This window comes from Pleurodeles waltl, chromosome 1_2 (genome assembly GCF_031143425.1).
Source record: "Pleurodeles waltl isolate 20211129_DDA chromosome 1_2, aPleWal1.hap1.20221129, whole genome shotgun sequence".
Taxonomy (NCBI): Eukaryota; Metazoa; Chordata; class Amphibia; order Caudata; family Salamandridae; genus Pleurodeles; species Pleurodeles waltl.
Window position 1 is genome coordinate 502,588,339 of NC_090437.1, and position 19,696 is coordinate 502,608,034.

At 44.2% G+C, this 19,696-nt stretch overlaps 1 protein-coding gene across 1 annotated transcript in view; it reads left to right on the forward strand.

Annotated features, from left to right (window-relative positions):
• Nucleotides 1-781: 781 nt before the first annotated feature.
• The window catches only part of TACR3 (tachykinin receptor 3), a 1,184,508-nt gene continuing 1,165,593 nt past the window's right edge, over nucleotides 782-19,696 (forward strand). Inside the window, exon 1 of the mRNA XM_069241463.1 lies at nucleotides 782-1,881. Within this exon, the coding sequence (XP_069097564.1) occupies nucleotides 1,418-1,881 (464 nt within the window). The 5' untranslated portion in view covers nucleotides 782-1,417. The remainder of the gene's footprint in view (nucleotides 1,882-19,696) is intronic.

A 19,696-nucleotide genomic window follows, 5' to 3' on the forward strand; every position in this document is an offset into this window, starting at 1 on the left:
AGCTTTCCATTGGCAGACAACATCGCACAGGGTCTCTCGCTCTCCGTTTTGAAAGTGTGAAAGTCTTCAAAAAAGTTGATTATGTTAGAGAAGATTGTTTTTTCTCGCTTAGTACCTTGATCAATCCACATTCGTCTCCCTTTCCACTGCCCCTTAAGTCCCTCTCATGCGCCCTGCTTGTCGTACAATAAATATATTTTCACACAAAATGCCACAGTAAATGTTGGAAAATCTGATCCCCCTGAACACCACACACACCGCCTTACTGACCAAGCTGCACCCCTGCTGACAGGAGAGACACGCACAAACCAGGCTGCTACAAGACACAGTACTGCCAAAAGCTGCCTCGGACAGCGCATGGCTAAACAGCGGAATGTGCAAAGATAAAGTGCAAGAGATGTCTCGTTAAGTACTACAGACAACAGTGATTTACTAGTCTTACCCCGGCAGTGGCAAACAAAATATTAAATATTGAAATGAGGCATCTGCATAATGGCCAAAATACTGCAGATGTGCAAAGTAGCGCGCGAAACGCCTAATTACTTGAGAGGTAGACCAAATCACTTGAGAGGTAGATCAAACACCAGTGAACTGCTTTTCCTTACTTTACAATACCTGTAACATACCCGGTATCTTTTTCTGGGAGCATTAAACAAAATGTCAATTCTGGTTAAAAAAAAAAAAAAATACAAATACAAGGTTGCGCCGAGCCCGTATTAATAATACAGCGATCATTTCAACTCTAGATAGCATTCATATATCTCGGAAACACCAAATATTTAAGTCGATATTCTTTTCATGATGCGAGAGACTGCAAGCCGAGGCTGAGGGGTTTCCGAGGCTACCGTTCCTGGATAGTGACTGGCTGAGGGAGGAGGTGCGACGATCCGGCGGTGCCTTCTTCACGGAGGCGGGTACCTCACTTATGCTTACTACTCTCTCGTGACGGTGCCGAGGATGCGGGGGAGGCGGCACCTTCTCACAGAATTACCTTCAGCCAATGTCTGGGCTCAATGCTCCCCCTGCTGACGTCAGTGTGACCCTCCCTGGGCGCCGTGTTATAAGGGGCTACCTTTAAGAGGCACTTTTCCACATCTGCCGCTTGTTCTGTCAGCGCTGGACTGTAGAAGGACCTTCCCTAACCGACCACAAGGAGGCTCCCTCCGTTTGGGAGGAGACGGGCAACTGCTGCCAGGGCAGCAGCATCAACCAGAAACAAAGTAATTGCTTTCTTAACGGTACCAACTCGCAAAGGAGTACCTGAGTTACTGGGGCAGCAGCAGGGCGGCCAGGTCATTTCTTAGGCCTCCTATGCCCCGGGATCTTTACGCCTTGCTCACCATCAGTGACACATATTCTATCACTGCCTGCTCTGAACTTGGGTACTTACAGCACTCCAAGGAGAAAGGGTCAAGGGATGACTTCACTTCCTCCAAACGGTACCATGGAGAGCAATACCAGCGCCTTCTCCCTTGAAGAGGGATTGGGCTTGGCCTGGATGGGAAACACCTCTGCCTCTCCTCGGGGCAACGCTTCTGCCCCTTTTGCCCCTCTGGCCAACCAGTTTGTGCAGCCATCTTGGCGCATCGCCCTCTGGTCACTAGCCTACGGCTCAATGGTGGCAGTGGCTGTGTTGGGAAACTTGGTGGTCATCTGGATTATAGTGGCTCACAAGAGGATGCGCACCGTCACAAACTACTTCCTGGTCAGCCTGGCCTTCTCGGACGCCTCTATGGCTGCTTTCAACACCCTGGTCAACTTCATCTACGCACTGCACAGCGAGTGGTACTTTGGGGAGGCGTATTGCCGCTTCCACAACTTCTTCCCCATCACGGCTGTCTTTGCCAGCATTTACTCCATGATCGCCATCGCCGTGGACAGGTGAGCCAAGCTAGGCATTACACGTGGAAGGGGCTCATGTTTGTATCAATGGACCAGGCACGTGCATGAAATATATTGGATGCGCGTGTATGAGATATCAGGAGGCGGAACATACAGGAAGTGTTAGGGCACTACCATGAAGTGTTAGGAGGGGCACAGGTAACAAATGTCCTGACACTGCTGTATGGAGTATCAGGGAGGGGCACCTGTATAAAGTGTTAGGAGGGACGAAGGAAACACATTTGGGAGAGGCCCATGTATAAAATATTAATGGGCACAAGTAGAAGTACTGTTAAGATGGGCACATGTATAAAGTGGAGGGGACACACATATAAAGTGTTAGCAGCCGCACATGTATACAGAGCCAGAGTGCATAAGTATGAAGGTTTGTACATTGGCATGTGTATGACCTGTTGGGGTGGGACACACTCATTTGGGATCCAACAGGGCGACAGGCATAAAATGTTTGGGAGGGGCTTATGCATGTGGTATTTTGGAGGGATGTGTGTACTTTGTGTTAGGAAGGGGCACACTATGGGGTCTTGTGGAGGTGGATATTTATGTAGTGTTGGTGGTACATGTATAAAGGTTTGGCAATGGCACGTGCATGGCTTCTTTTGGGAGGGATAACAGGTAACACGGTACTTGAAATGAAAAAATAGAAGTGCAAGTACTCTGTACCAGAGTGCCTGCCTATTTCTGAGAAGTACTCTCCAATTTTAAGTATTACGTTTTTCTTAAGAAGTGCAGGTACTCTCCCTTTAAAAATAAAAAGTGCCGGAACTCCGTATCGGACAGTACCAGCCCATTTAATGCACTGAGGTAACAGGTACTGGCACGCGTATTCTGTGTAAAGAAGGGACACGTCAAAGTATAAGGAAGGCACACATTTATGAAGCATTACCTTGGTGCACTGGTGTGAAGTATTAGGGATGGTGCATGGATGAAGTGCCGGGGGATACATGTGTGGGATATTAGAGGGTGAGACGATTGAAGTATTAGAGAAAGCCATATGAATTAAGTGTTAGAGATGGGCACACATATAGATTATTAGGGAGGACACAGGTAGAAATTGTTGGGGGACACATTGATGTAGGTTTGAGAATAACATATGTATGCATTGTTGGAGAAGGGCATCTACATAAAGTGGTGGGAGATAGGAAAGCTGCTCGATTAAGTTTTGGGAGACACAAAAATGTGTTTTTGGGGATCACCAGGTGCATGAGGAGCTGCCCGATGTTTTGTAAAAATACTCGTACATTCAAGTATGTGGAGTTGACCTTGTGTAAAGTTTTTGGCAAATAGCACTACATTTTTGGGAATGGCACAACCGATGTTTTTGAAAACGGGTCATGTTTGGCATTATGGGCATTAGTTTTGGCCCATGTCTGTTTATAATTTTGGGCCATGGGCATTTTATGTACGTTGAGGGAAAGCGCCATATTTTCAGTTTTGGGGCATGGGCAATGCGTGCAATTTTATGGAATGGAACACGTGTGTAGTTCTGAGCAAAGGCGCGTGCATGTTGTTTGGGGATATTGCAGGTGGAAAACGTTTCGAAGCAATGCACCTGTATGAATGCTGGAAGTCTGGTACGGGGTGGCGTGAAGTTCTAAGCAGAGGTGACCGCGATGTTTTGAAGTATAGTACACGTATGAAGTAGCTGATGATTGATGTTTAGGGTAAAGCACATAGGTGAAACCTGTAGCGTGATCTCTATAATTCGTTTGGGGCATGGTCCATGTTTGACGTGTAGGGAAAGTGCACAGGGGTTAAATTTTGGGGCATGATATGTATATGGTTATTTTATTTTTTAATGTAACTTTTTGAATGTTGGGGCATTTAGATGTGTAGAAATTGCGGTGTTTGTGGGAGTGGCACCTATGGAATTCGTGGAAATAGTTAACGTATGAGACTTTCGGGTATGTTCAGTGTAAAGAGTTTTGGGGAAGGGGCCCGGTACAGAGTTTTCTACCTGCGTGCGTTTGCTGTCGTTGGGGGGGCTCTGACCAGAACAACTATTGAAGCTATTGTGAGAATAGCTGACTGCCAATTAGGCACCGAGTGGGAGCACATGCTTGCAATTTTAGTGTTATCCGAAAAAGTGATTGCGCGACAAGCATCATATTGTGTAATCCTATACTTCCCACATTATGGCGTTTCTGATCTGTTTCCATATGTTGACTTTCGGGTGTCGACTTCACCCAATGCAAACCAAGTTTACACTGACTTACTTTATTTTTAACGGTTGTTAGGGGGCGGGGTGAGTAGAGGACATATCTGAGGCTTTATGTAAACTATGAGGAATGTTTGTTTTTGCAGCAATTTAATACATGGAGAATGTACTTAGACGCCACAGCCCCGTTTCCTTCCGGGAAGCGATGCACGGTTACGGTCCACGGGAAGTGGTCTCTGCTCTCTAGACTGATTTACAGGTGGTCAACCGGCGCAGCAGGCTCCCTGCAGATGAGGGCTGAGAGCCCTCGAAAAAGCTGTCAAAGTGCGACAGAAACGAGTCTTATTCCACAAGGTCACTGTGCTTTATTGTGCGACTTAGTATGGAGGGTCCCGTTTGCACGGGCAGGAGAGTGCGAGCCACACGCTTACTTTGCACTGATTTTTGTTATAGGTATGTTATTCATAATTTAGCAACGTGTTATTAGTTTCCTGGTTATGTGCACCCCCTCCACCCGGCCCCCCGCCACTGAGACTGACAGTCCTTCTCCGCCGTTATTCACTTTCTAAGGCAGGCAGTGACGTTATTTCAGGCACACGACAGATGCTCCAGCTGTTTGGAAGCGACACGGACTTGTGCTCCCGGCAGGAAACACTACTCGCAGCTGCCACCTATGGGTGACGGCCAAATGCAAAGCCCGTTGGGCACAGCAGACACCCAGCTCATTCAGCACGTGGACGGAAGTCCGGGGGCAGCGGGGCTCGTAGTAAATCAGCATTTAGGAGCTTCGCGGCTGTTTGAGAAGGCTCCAATGCCGCCCTCGGGACCCCTAACTTTGTAACAAAAAAAACACTTGAAAGAGATAGGGAATATTATATTTCTGTGCTGTCACCAATGAAATGCATCGCTCCCCAACATCACTAGCTTTCACCCTGCAGGGCATTGTTGTTAAATTACATCATGCAGCGGGGTGGCTGTATGGCTGCCGATGTCGCTGCAGGCTTACTCTGAAATTGCTCTACCATATAGAGCTCCAGTGGTTTTAGGTAAAGATAAAAAAAAACAACTCCGTTGTCTGCGCTGCACCCTTCACTTACACGCAGATTTTGTCTACATGTGCAACGGACGGTTCCCAGAGGGGTCTGCCAATTTGCAATATCACATGTGCGCCACGTGTCGCTCCTCGAGTTTTTAACGCATCTTTGATCACTAAAACTTCGCAACGCAAGCGCTGCTTTATGCACACGGTCTTGCGCCGTTGAACCGTTTAATAACTCGCGATGGCTCTGCAAATGCCTTAACCCCTAGTACTATTAAAAGTGATGGAATGTGAGGCCACCGGGTCTCGTGCATGTGTTATGGAAAGAGGGACTTCGTTTTACGAGACTCTCACACATAGAGTGACCAGATTTTGAAAACCAAAAAACTGGAAAATGTCGCAAAAATGGACTGCAATTTTACATCAACGGAAGGCGCACATAATGGCTTAAATGACAAAGCTTATCAACATATGACTGAGCTCATCAACACAGCAACACTGACAACAGGACTCTAAGTGAATAAATCACGGACTTACGGTCACTAGGCATACAACCTTTCACTGCTTGCAAACCAGTGGCGTAACAAGATTGACATGGGCCCTAATGCCCTCCCCCCCCCCCCCCCACTGCAGGTTATTAGTAAATACATTTGAAATAACTGAAGTGCACTGAGCTCCTCAGACCCATTGGGGCCATTGTCACCACACCTGCTGTGCTACTGAATACTATGCCCCCCTTGCAGAATGTGAGGAAGGCCCTACGTGTCTTCCATATCTCACAGGTATTCTTTGACCTTGGGCTGAATGTGGGCCCTGCCTGCATGGCTGTAGCCCCCCTGCGCCCAGGGGCGTGTGCTACTCTCCTGCTGCACAGGAAAATAGGAGAACTGAGTCACAGTGATTTATCAGTCTGTTCTGCCCACCCGATACATACCTTGCTTCTAACTCGCCCAGATGCAACCACCATTTCCTCCTCTAACGTATGAATGGCGCTCCTAATACCTAAAAGGCTGCAAATTGGGTTGAATTAAAACATAAAAAACAATGAATCACTCGTTGTGCAAAAGACACGCCTGATTTCACAGTGCGAAGACACCACAGTAGTGGCAGATGTGTGCTCTACATGCGCACAGCACTGCAAAACAGGATGACACACTATGACATACCATAGTGTGCGTGCCGCGCGACGCCTTGTCGGAGCATAATATGCCATAACATCAAAAGGCATGACACAGCCCTGCAAAATACAACACGCGACAGTGCATGACATTACACACCACACACACATATGCCATCACGTGACACAACACGCCGCAGCGTTCCTGCTGTCATGCAGTGTAATAACAGTCGTTGAGTGAGAGAGCTACCTGCACTTGCCACTTTAGCAGGGACCTGACAGGTCCGTTTAGGAACCTGTGCCCCTCCACCCCCGTTAAAATATTTCCACAGTATTCACGTGTCTATGCGCTATGACATCATGGCAGAGTTGAAATGATATGCTGCGCAGTAGCGCAGTTCTCCACGCGCGTCGCTTGAGTAATGGGGAATATTAGACCACGTGTATCTGGAAATTACTGTTAATTACCTGTTGCGTCCACACACGCGACCACGACCATCGTTTGGCAAACAACTGAGTACTTGTAAGTCACCCCTACATCTTCGCCGACCCGTTTTCTTAGAAAGAATTAACATATGGCTTCTACACATGCAGCGTTTCCTGGAAAGAGTCCCGGGAAGCTTATCCCTTGCTGCGTCACCAGCACCTTTATCAGCATGTGGGAAATTCACGATGCCAAATGAATACTGCTTCATATCCATTATTCTCCCTGGGAAAAGAACCTTGCCTTTTCAATACGGTTTTGTAACGCGTCCCTTTATGATCATTTTTTTCACATTAGGACTCGTTTTAGGCCAATTAATCTTTTGACCCAGTTGAGAGACACCTTAGGACGAGATAGCTAATCAATATGTCAATCAATATATCAATAATGTCATCAATATTTATCACAACTATGCATTTCACTTTAGTCAAAGTCATTAATCAATTCAAAGACCCTACCATGACCTTTTAGCCATGAATAACCACACCTTGTTTAGTAGAATTTTATGAGTTTTATTCCCTATTAGTTACAGTCTAATAGCATATGCGTTAATCTCAACACCAAGAAACATAATAGCATAGTCACGATATGGCAACTTTGATAAGATTTAATTAAAGGGAAAATCACAAATATCAGAGCATAACATGGTGTGAACATAGGTCAATAACGCGTCAGTTCAACAAAGCATAGTCTCGGTCGTTTGTCGATTTGCGTCAATTTAGTGAGCACCCGTCCTAACCACTGATTAGCATTCGCATGTTGGGCTTCATGCAAAACAATTTAGAACACCAATTTGGAAAACATCTAACTAAGGTCTCTGTTAAAAGTAAGCAGTTGGTACCTAGAAAGGAAAAGCAAACAGATAAATTACAATTGCATTGTCATAATTACCCTCCAAGAATTAGGTCAGCACACAGGTTCAGTCTTAGTCTTCAGGACATCAGTCAAATCGCCATCAGTCAGAACTCAGCTCCGGGGCAAAAAGGGCACTTCCCTCATATGGAGGTAAAGTGTAACGTGGACAAATCTAAGGGCAAGGATGGTTTTAAGTAAACCACCAAGTCACCAAACAGAGTGACAGAGTTTCTGGATAAAATCAATAGCATTCCCTACCCAATTCTAAATGACTTTCAGTGACATGGGGTTTGATCCCTTTTCCATTATACATTCCCCCAAAATTCTATTGGACATTTGCTATACCCCACTATCTTTAACCTATCAGAATACACATTAGGTAACCCAACTCTTCACCCCATATTGTTTTACAAGTCTTTGATTGGTCTTCGTAATTGACGTCTTCAGAGGTGGCACGTCCGGTATGATTTCATCTTTCTGTAATTCTTTGCACATCTTTTGGTCAGCAGTTCCATTGTCTTCACCGATTTGAATGACCTTGTACATAACATTAATCTACACTGTTTCATTTTACTTTTAACATTTATTCTGCAAACGAGAGAAAACTGTGAGAACGGATCTAACATGGTTACATTCGTCTTCTAATTTGAAGAAAAAGAACACGCAGGGTCATGTCCCTTTGTGAGTCAGCATACTGCAAAATAGAAAAATGCATTTAATGTGAGAGCCAGGCAGCTAAGCTTCAGCTCATGTTACCTTAAAGCCTATGAGGATTTCAGCACAGATTCAATAACGCAAACATTAGTCTAACTTATTTAAACATAATATAAACATTTTGGTCATCATTATTAGTCTACGTATACATTGGTGGCCACTCCCTGTGGTCACAATTCAAGCGCACATCTAAGCAAAATTACTATTATTACTAGTTTCTATGCAGCATTATCACACATTGATTCATAAACATTTCATGTCAATATAGATTATATAGGCTACCCTCTCTCAGGGTCATACTGTAAGATTTTCCTTTGTCCTTGTTCCAACACGTAGAGGATCAGCCTTTCTACGGACGTGCCACCACATTTTGCCTTGCATTAAAAGTGGGCTTCCATTATTTATAATTGGCTCCTACGTACTCTACAGCAGTAGCGCCAATATTTTGCAGAGTACATCAATAGCGTCAATAAAAATGACGCAAGTGCCCCCTGCCGTGCGCCCTCTTGGGCCATATCTTAGATATGGTGCACACATGGTCGCGGTACGGGGGGCGCTAAGGGGTTCAAGGAAGGAAAAGTGGCGCTGTACTAGGTGCAGCACCACTTTACTTAAATATGACCCTTTATGCCTTGCTCAGGCATAATGTGACTCAAGGGCTTACAACGTGGCGCAATGCAAGCATTGCATCACTTTATAAATATGGAGCATGGCAAATGCCACCTCAATGGCACATTTGCTTCATGATAAATGCCACGAATGTGGCCCAAGGTGGGACTAGGGTCTTATAAATATGCCTCTTGATCTTTTACTAGTATTTTTAAGGTGCCCCTCAACTTTTTTGACCTAGTTTTTTGCTCCACACTGTTAGGCCTTCACATCATTTTCTTATGCCTTATACAATTTGCATACAGTGTTTTGGTCTTTTGCTTCTTTTAACTGTTATTACTTGATAGTAGTAGAATGTCAATTATGGTATAGATACACATACATATATTTTTATTTAGGTTTGTTTGTTCTAACGCCTTTGTGGCCTTTTTCAATTTCTCTTCCTTTTTTTTCCTCAAATCTGGAAATGAAATACTTGGTAATGTGCCAGCTTAATGCAAAGCACCCCTTAATATGTATGTTTGCATATTTTGTGTATCAGAGTGCTAATGATATAATTTTTAGCCTTGGAAAAGTCAATAAAGCAACAAGGATTAAATAATCATCAAAGTGCCCAGTTTAAACTTGTATTCCCACGTTCTTAATATTTTTGACTCATACAATAGAAAAACAGTAAGTACAAAATCCCATTACATACTCAACAATTATCTAAAAAAGTTGTTAATTTTCCAGAGTAAGTGTGCACCATTTACTTCTTAAAAATGAACCCTCAGAGACATTGTTTCAAGATTGATGTGTAAACCTCAGGTCAGTATAGCAATGTGATGGTTATATGCAAGAACATTGTTAGTAAAAATGTGATCTTACAGAAGTAGTGTGTCCTAAATGTCATTCATAAAATGATTACTCCATTGAGTTTAGATGTCCTGTCTCTAACTCCAAAGGGACAGTATTTATGTAAACACCATTTAGAACACAATATTACTAGCAGACAATACTTTGGTTATCATATTCTGGTGCAACACCATCATGGAAGCATAGCAACTACATTTAAGCATTTAGGGCCAGATGTACGAAAAGACAAATCTCAAAACATGGTTGCATATTTTGCACCAACATCTTGAAACTTGCATCTGATTTTGCAATGCAACCTGTGTACTAAGAGGTCATGCTGGAAACTCTCCAGTCACAGGCAGTCACAGAATAACCTGTATAACTATTCTTAATTAAATGAAAGGGGTGGACGAGGCCATATAATCCTTACACAAACCTGGGCAGGTACTACTGCTGCAAAGGAAGGGGTTCTCTGTAGGAATAAATTAATCAATTATTTAGTAAAAAATAATCACACCATTGATTGAGACAGGAAGTATAATTTAGCCAAAAAAAATGTATCAAGGTATATTGCACATCCTTTAACATCTATGTATCACATCTATGCATCAAGACATTTAAATACCTGCATGTGGCGTGTTCTACGCTATATACTAAACAATTTGTTTGACAAAATAATTACTGAATTCATCCCAACAGAAAACCCTTTTCTTTACAGCAGTAACTATTCTTAATTGTACAGGTATCTATTTGTGATCCCCTGTGATTGATTACAACCCCCTCCTTGATGGTGGTCTGCAAGAAACAACAGACCTCCATCAGTGTTTTTGCATTCCTAATTTTTTTTTTTTAAAGCAGCCCATGGTGCTCAAAGGAACTGTTGTTGCTTTGAAAAGCCAACAGATCGGGTTTTTTTTACGTAGAGTTAGTATATAACAACTAGACACACAGCAGGAAGCCAGAAGAAAGGTATAGAGGTTTATAGCTATAAAGTAGTCCCTCATGCAGTTCAGTCCAACCATTTGAGTGGAGACAGAAGGATACACCCAAACAGCCAGTAATGGTAGGTGAGGGCTTAGTAGTTCACTGGGCTGAGCTAAGATATGTTTGACAAAAACTCAAGCCACTAGCTGAAAGGGGTTGGTTGGAGAAAGCCAATAATTGAAATGGGCAGACCCAAAGCCCATGTTATATATATTATTAGCAATGTACCTATTTGACAGCTGTACTTTAACCACTTGGTCACCACGGACGTATAGATTACATCCTTGGCTGTGGTGCTGAGGCGTCAAGAACGTAACCGTTACATCCTGTGACCAGCTAGCGCTCCGCCCATGAGCCTCCCACCCACTTCCCAGGGCAGGGATGGAAGGGGAATCACTTCCCTTGCCCCTGCCCCCCCAGTGATGTCTGATTACGTCAGCGCGCTATTGTGCGCTGATCTCATCAGATCTTTCTCTTTCAATCAGGGATGGGTGGCACAGAGACATGAAAGGAAAGGAAAAGCCTTTCCCTTCATGTTTTTTTGAGCATTTCTGTTGCCCGATTATGAAGCGAGCGGGCTGCAGAAATGCCCACTAGACACCAGGGATTTTGTGTTTGTTTCTTTTCTTATAGAAATTCACATGAGGGGAACGACCCCCTGAGCAAGGGTCACTCCCCAGGGGGGCAATTGTTTATTAAGCCTTTCCTACCCCCCCAGGGGGAATATCCACCTATTTTAATTAGGCCGATCTGACCCCGGGGGGGCAAAACCCACTAGGCACCAGGTATAATTATTCTTTTTACTTTTTTACATGTGGGGAGCGACCCCATAGGCAAGGGTTGCTCCCCTGGGGGACAAATTGTTTTTAGGCCATTTCTTCCCCCCTTGGGGGCAGATTGGCCTATTTTTATTAGGCCAATCTGTCCCCATGGGGGTAGTAACCACTAGACACCAGGGATTTTTTTATTGCGACAATTTCACAAAAGGGGAGCGACCCCGTAGGCAAAGGCCATTCCCCTGGGGGGGGGGCAAATTTATTTCAGGCCATTTTTGCCCCCCTTGGGGACATATCAGCCTATTTTAATTAGACCGATCTGCCCCCAAGCGGGGTAGAAACCACTAGGCACTTGGAATGGTGAGGGCTGCACTTTTTGGACATTGGGATGCTGCCATCTAGAAAAATCTATGAGATCTAGATAAATCTGAAAACTAAACATGTGGGTGAATCCAGATTGGTGTACTTCACATGCACCGCACCATTTTTTTTACCTACAATGCCCTGCAAACCTCCAACTCTGCTTGAAATCACAAATTTTTCCTACATTTGTTTGATGAAACCTTCCAGAATCTGCAGGAATCCACAAAATTCCTACCACCCAGCATTGTTGCATCTATACAGATAAAAATTCTGTCAGCCTAAAATTTATTTTTTTTCAAACTGCCTTTTTGGACCCACTTTGGTTCCCTTCATTTTCAACATGTTTTTAGCTCTTTCCTGTCACAGGCACTTGGCCCACCTACATAAGTGAGGTATCATTTTTATCGGGAGACTGAGGGGAAGTTTGGGTGGTAGGAAATTTGTCCTGGTGCGGTGATCCCACACAGAAATGTAGGAAAATTGTGATTTTTTAACAAAATTTTAGGTTTGCTGAGGATTCTGGTTAAGAAAACACTGGGGGTTCCACTCAAGTCGCACCTCCCTGGACTCCCTTGGGTGTCTAGGTTTCAGAAATGTTTGGGTTTGGTAGGTTTCCCAAGGTGGCTGCTGACTCCAGGACCAAAAACGCAGGTGCCCCCCACAAAAACAGGTAGTTTTGCAATAGATAATATTTATGTGTCGACATAGTCTTTTGGGGCATTTCCTGTGGCAGGCACTACGCCTACCCACACAAGTGAAGTACCATTTTTATCAGGAGACCTGGGGTAACACTGGGGAGAAGGACGTTTGTGGCTCCCCTCAGATTCCAGAACTTTCAATCACCAAAATATGAGGAAAAAGAAGTGTTTTTCTTGCCAAATTTTGAGGTTTGCAAAGGATTCTGGGTAACAGATCCTGGTGAGAGTGCCACAAGTTACCCCATCCTTGGGTCCCCTAGGTGTCTAGTTTAAAAAAATGCACAGGTTTGGTAGGTGTTCCTAGGTGCCGGCTGAGCTAGAGACCAAAATCCACAGCTAGGCCGTTTCTAAAAAAACATGCTGTCAGTTGTCAATGTAAAAATGTGATGTGACATTGTTGGGTTTTGGGGCATTTCCTGTTGCAGGTACTGCGACTACCCACACAAGTGAGGTACCATTTCTATGGAGAGACCTGGGGGAACACTGAGAAGAAGGACGTTTGTGGCTCCTCCTCAGATTCCAGAACTTTCTGTCACTGAAAAGTGAGAAAAAAATGTTTTTTTTGGTCAAATTCTGAGGTATGCAAAGGGGTCTGGGTAACAGAACCTGGTGAAAGCCCCACAAGTCATCCCATTCTGATATTTCCCTAGGTGTCTTGTTCTAAAAAAATGTATAGGTTTGCTAGTTTTCCAGATGTGCCGGCTGAGCTAGAGGCCAAAATACACAACTAAGCCCTTTGCAAAAAACAGGTCATTTTTCTTTGGGAAAATGTGATGTGTCCATGTTGTGTTTCGGGGCATTTCCTGTCGTGTGCTCTAGCACAACCCACACAAGTGAGGTACAATTTTTATCGAAAGACTTGGGGGAATGCTGAGTGGAAGGAAATTTGTGGATCCTATCAGATTCCAGAACTTTCTATAAACGAAATGTGAGGAAAAAGTGTTTTGTTTTGGCAAATTTGGAGGTTTGCAAAAGGTTCTGGGTAACAGAACCTGATGAGAGTCCCACAGGTCCCCCATCCTAGATTTTCCTAAGTTTCTAGTTTAAAAACATGTACAGGATTGGTAGGTTTCCCTAGGTCCCTGCTGAGCTAGAGTCCAAAATCCACAGCTAGGCACTTTCCAAAAACCACGTTAGATTTCAATGTAAAAATGTGATCTGCCAATGCTGCGTTTCCTGTCGCGGGCATTAGGCCTACCCACGCAAGTGAGGTACCATTTTTATCAGGAGACTTTGGGGAATACAGATTGGAAGAATAAGTGTTATTGCCCCTTGCCTATCTCTACATTTTTTCCTTCCAAGTGTAAGACAGTGTGTAATTGTAAAAAATACATTTATTTGAGAAATGCCCTGTAATTCACATGCTAGTATGGGGACCCCGGAATTCAGAGATGTGAAGATAACCACTGCTTCTCAACACCTTGTCTTGTGGCCATTTTGGAAAAATCAAATGTTTCCTTGATACCTATTTTTCATTCTTTATATTTCACCAAGTTAATTTCTGTATACCCGGTATACAATGAAAACCCATTGCAAGGTGCAGTTCCTTTATTGGCTCTGGGTACGTAGGGTTCTTGATGAACCTACAAGCCCTATATATCCCCGCAACCAGAAGAGTCCAGCAGATGTAACGGTGTATTGCTTCAAAATCTGCAATAGCTAGAAAATGTTATGGAAGAAAACGTGGACAGAAATGGCTCTTTTTTAACTCAATTTCAATATTTTTTTATTTTAGCTGTTACTTTCTGTTGAATTCAGGATTTTGTCTACTTTTCAGAAACGTTTAGCAGTCCTGGATCCAGCATTGGTTTCACAATCATTTCTGTTGCTAACTGGAAGAAAGCTGAAGGCACAAAAAATATTAAAAATGGGGTATGTCCCAATAAAATGCCAAAATTGTGTTATAAAATTCAAGTCTGTCTGTTCCTGATAGTTGGGAAGATGGTGATTTTCGCACTGTAAACCTGTTGTTGATGTAATTTTCACGAAAAAATCCACAAGCTTTCTTCTGCAGCCCTTTTTCCCATTTTGTTTTTAAAAACGAGAGTTTAGCTGTATTTTGGCTAATTTCTTCGTCTCCAGGGGGACCCCACAAGCTCTATAGAATTCCTATGATGTTGGAAAAAAAAGGATGCAAATTTGGCGTTTGTAGCTAATGTGGACAAAAAGTTATGAGGGCCTAAGCGTGAACTGCCCCAAACAGCCAAAAAAAGTCCTGCCACCTTAGGGGAAAAAGGCCTGGCAGTGAAGGGGTTAAAATGATGATGTTTAAGGTCCTTTGTCTAGTACAGAAGGTCTATTATGAATTTGATCATGTCTGCTCATGTGAACATCTATTCTTACTGCACCTCCAGACCTCTGTTCCTCAGCTTTATTTTGCTCCTACAAATCCTACAAGAGTGTGCCCCTTTTTGATCTAAGGCTCTGCAGTGAGCTACATTTCTGGTCAAGTAGTATCCACAATCACTTTGCTTTTATAAAAAAATTATTGCTCAGACTCACTCCTACTGCAATAACCTTTTTCATATATAACAGCATTCTATCTCTTCTTCCTAGTAAAATATCCCCCTTTGAGTGTTTCCAAGCAATAAATGAAAAATAAATGAAATTAGATCAAATTAAATATAAATCGATCAGGCCATTCAGAAATACATGTGAAAGCTAAGCAAGTCTGTTCTCCCACACTACAATCGTACACTGCTGTAGGGACCTCACACCTTATCCAGGTCAATCTCTCATCTAGTGCCCACTTTAAATCTTTTCCAACCGCTCTATCAGTGATAGTAATCAGGAGGAAGATTCCTCTTGAAATGAATGGTAAGAACAACTGGTAGGTGTCAAGACCAACTTCACTTCACCTGAACTCCAGATTTCTAAGAAAACAAATATAATTCACTAATGCCACCTTGAAACTGCACCTCAACACAAAAGTTTAAAAAACACAGTGTGAAAAAAGGATTACCTTCAAGGAGTGCAGGTGTGCAAAAAGAGAGAGAGAAAAAAACACAGGCAATATTGTGATGCGCCTTCCTTCGACTGATGTCCAACCTCATGCCGCTCTCTAATGTTAGGGAATCTCGACCAACGGGTGGGCATAATAGTGACAACTTTCAAACAAAATGATAAAAAAAAATCAAAAACCATAGTAGGAAAACATTTACACTACAATGTCAAGAAAGTATCTGTTTTGACAAGTAGCAGAATGTATTTTACCTAAAGAGAACCTTTGAAAGAAATTCACCAAAAGGTAAGTCTTTACGATTACTGCCCCAAATGTTTCTTTCAATTCAGTCTACCCCTGTAAACACCTCGGTTGAGGCAGATAAAAAAACATGAGGATTATACAATCACAATAACATCAGTGAACCTCAATATTTGGTATTACATCACAACCCGAAATCGGCTACATACCTTTCTGATCATATTTGAGGTGACAAGTCTATGCTAAATAAAATAAGCAGAGAATACAAAAAAGGAAAATCTAATCCTTAATGTTGCAGGTCACGTTACTGTCTCAATTCAAGATTTCTCCCCAGTGAGTTTCTCCAGTTTATTACTGACAGAACAAATAGTTTTAAGACCTTAATGTCTTTTATCTTGTTCACCAACCTTTCCTTTGCAGAGTCTTCCTTCCTTTAGTTTGGAGTTGAACCAGATAATGACCTTCCTACCAATCATAATTTCATATTACTCCAGCTCCCCACTGCTGCCAGCTGCTGCCAGCCTCACTAACAGCCTCTTGGCCCCTTTTCATTGTACCAGCCCGTTTTTGCATTTTCTTGAGGATTTTCTTTTGGCAGCCCCCCACCGCATTCCAAGGCTCATGTTTCTTGTTCCTCAGGGGCACTTTCCCACCTCCCACCTGTCTCTCATGCTTTCCTGCCTCCCGTCTCCCAGCTCCCACACTTCCTGGCTCCCCTTCACCCTCAGCCCCCTCCCAGGCCTCAATCAGGGAGGCCACAGCCCAGACCCTGTGAACAGGTTCCTCCAGCTCCCCCGCTGCTGCCAGTTGTTGCCAGCCTCGCTGTCAGCCTCTTGGGTCCTTTTCCTTGTGCCAGCCGTTTTTGCCTTTTATTGAGGATTTTCTTTTGACAGTCTCCGCCAGTGCATGCTAAGGCCCAGATTTCCTGTTTCCCAGGGCCTCTGACCCATCTCCTGCACTTTCCCATCCTTTCCAACTCCCCTACGACCCTGCCCCCCCCCCAGACCTATACTATGGAGGCCGCAGTGCAGGTGTGCAGTGGACGCGAGAAGTGGGTGTGCTGCATGCCTGTTGAAGGTACACCAAATGCATTGTCCCGCCTCACAACAGGTCCGTTCCCCTGTCTCCACTTCTGCCTCAGTTTCACGCAAGAACCAACCAGCTGGGCTGGACTTTGCAAGGACACTGCCCATGCCTACCAATAGTCTGACACCGTGCTGATGCAGACCCCACCCATCCAACACAGATGCCTCCTGATCAATACCAGATCACTCTGCAAACACACCATTAAAATTTGGGATATTACCTCCACCATCGAATCCGACGTGACCATCATCACAGAGACATGGCTCACCCCAGCGTCAACCTCAGACATCAGCACGGCAACTGCCAGCAGCGACAAAGTCAAACACTGAGACCGCACAAACAGACCTGGAGGTGGCATATACATCATACACAAGGACACAATCACCTGCACTATAACTGACAACAAAACCACTCCATTCATGGAACACATGAACTTCCAGCTCCGCACCGACAACAACATCACTATCAAAGACACGCTCACCTACAGACCACCAGGACCATGCACCGGATAAAGCAATGCCATCCCCCATTCCATCACCCCTCTTGCCATTAATTTCAAACACTATGTTTTTCTGGCAGACCTCAACTTTCATTTAGACAACCCCACTGATACCAACTCCACTGACCCCCTGGAGAGACTGGGTAACATCAGCCTCAAGCACGTAGTCACGACCCCATGCACGATATAGCCACACCTCGGAACTCGCCTGGTCGGACCACTCCCTCATATACTTCACCATTACCGGACACACTCGCACCAAATGTATGATGGAACAATGAATGCTGGAACCACGCATGCCTGAACAATGCAGTTTGAACAACAACCACCTTGTTACCACAAATGCCTTTGCCACACATGCCTTTACAACATTTTTTCGTTGTAAAAACGTGCCTAGTAAAGGCATGTGTGGGAACAGAATGCGTGGTTGTAGCATGCAATCTCCCCCACCTGTCCTAAGGCCCAGAAGTATCCCACCCCTAATGCTAAAAGTACCCGGACCCCCCAACCCTAAAACAGAATTACCCTGGATACCTCCCACCCACCCTGACACCTAAACCGTTCCCGACCTCACCCACCTGCACTAAAAACAACCAACGCCCACCCCACCATAAAAACAGAACTAACCCGATCCCCCACCCCAAAAATCAAACTACCTGACCCCCCTATGCCCAAAACCAAACATCCCCGACCCCCCCACTCCCCACCCCCAAAAACCAAACTACCTGGACCCCTACCCCCAAAAACACTAACTTCCCCGATCCTCCCTCCCCCAAAAACACTAACTACCCCCACCCCTAAAAATACTAAGTACCCGACCCGCCAACTCCCACTCCCAAAAACAAAACTACCCCGATCCGCCACCCCACCCCCAAAAACTAAACTACCTGACACCCCACCCCTAACCAAACTACCCGATCCCCCTGCCCCCCAAAAACAAGGTACCCTGATACCCCAACCCCCACCCCAAAAAGAAAAGTATCACGAGCCCCCACTCCCAAAAACAAAACTACCCTGACCTGTTGAGACGGGGCCACTCACCTGAAAAGCAGGATGTGTGCAGGGGTGATGGTATGCCCCCAAACTCCTGGAACACCTCTCGGCACTTCCTGGTTGACACAGAAACCCCGGGCAGGTGTCCCAAAAGGAAAGGGGGAGTGGAAGAGAAAAAGACAAAACACTGCCACATCTTGCAGGTCCAGCCAGGCACCCCGTATCTTCGGGGGGCGCAGATCGTTGTTGACAGAGTGACAGTAGAGTTAGTGCACTCAACTTCCTTGAAACTGAATCTCTCTTTCTGATTTGGGCACGGGTGCGGTAGAAGCACACCAGGATGCTCCAGCACTTTTCTTGGATAATAATAACTGTTGGCACAGTTACTAACACTGCATTACCAACAACCCAAACTGAGTACCATAACAATAAGTACTGCAACACTAGGGCTGGCTTCACAGACATTCACCGTTGCACACTACAGTTAGAACTGTGGTTGCACTTATCATGCACAAGAAAGACAAACAAGGGCACTAATTATATCACATATAACTTTCCTGCATGCATAGGGTTAAACTAAAAGGAACAAAAACAATCCAAAAAATACAAATGTCCACTCTGGGTTTAAACATGGTGGCACAGTTTGGTTTGGTTTCACTGTGTGTGTGTGTGAAAGCAAATTCCTCAAACCTGAAACATAGGCATGAATGACACAATTTAAATCCAAGAGTTATGCTATTAGAGAAAGAGAAGTCACATAAATGCTCTTTTAAAATTGCACTGTCACTTTTTGTAGTACTTGAGCTCAAGCAGATTTCCTGAAGCACATTTAGGCAAGTAACTATAATAATAATGTAGAATGTTCAGAAATGCATTTGTCTCTTCAAGATATGCACTCTGCCAAAATGCGAGGTCTGAAATACACCAGCTGTTCTAGGAAAGCGCGACGCTCAAATAACAAACTCCCTGGAGAATACTAGTCACTTAGCCACAATCTTTTACGGAGTGCTGGAGTAATGCCTGGTGTCAGCTGGAACGAAGAAAATAATTGCCTCAAAAGTCCTGAAAACGAGGATGACAGTAGGGGCTGGACTGCCAAATCAGATGCTGAGATCAGGAAGCAAAACAAAGCCAAGCAGGAAGGCATGCTTTACTCTGCTATTTATAGTCAATCAGGAAAGCAGTTGAGTTTCCACATGTGGATGAGTCACCACACCCAATTAGTGGCACGTCTACACCACACCCAGTTAGAAGCAAATGTCTACACCTGCTCACATTAGCAAACAAACATTGTTAAAACAAGCTTTGATAAAACCAATTGTGTAACACAGCACATTATGTTTACTTAGAAACATAAAGGTTTAACCAAGAACAGAGATATGATTT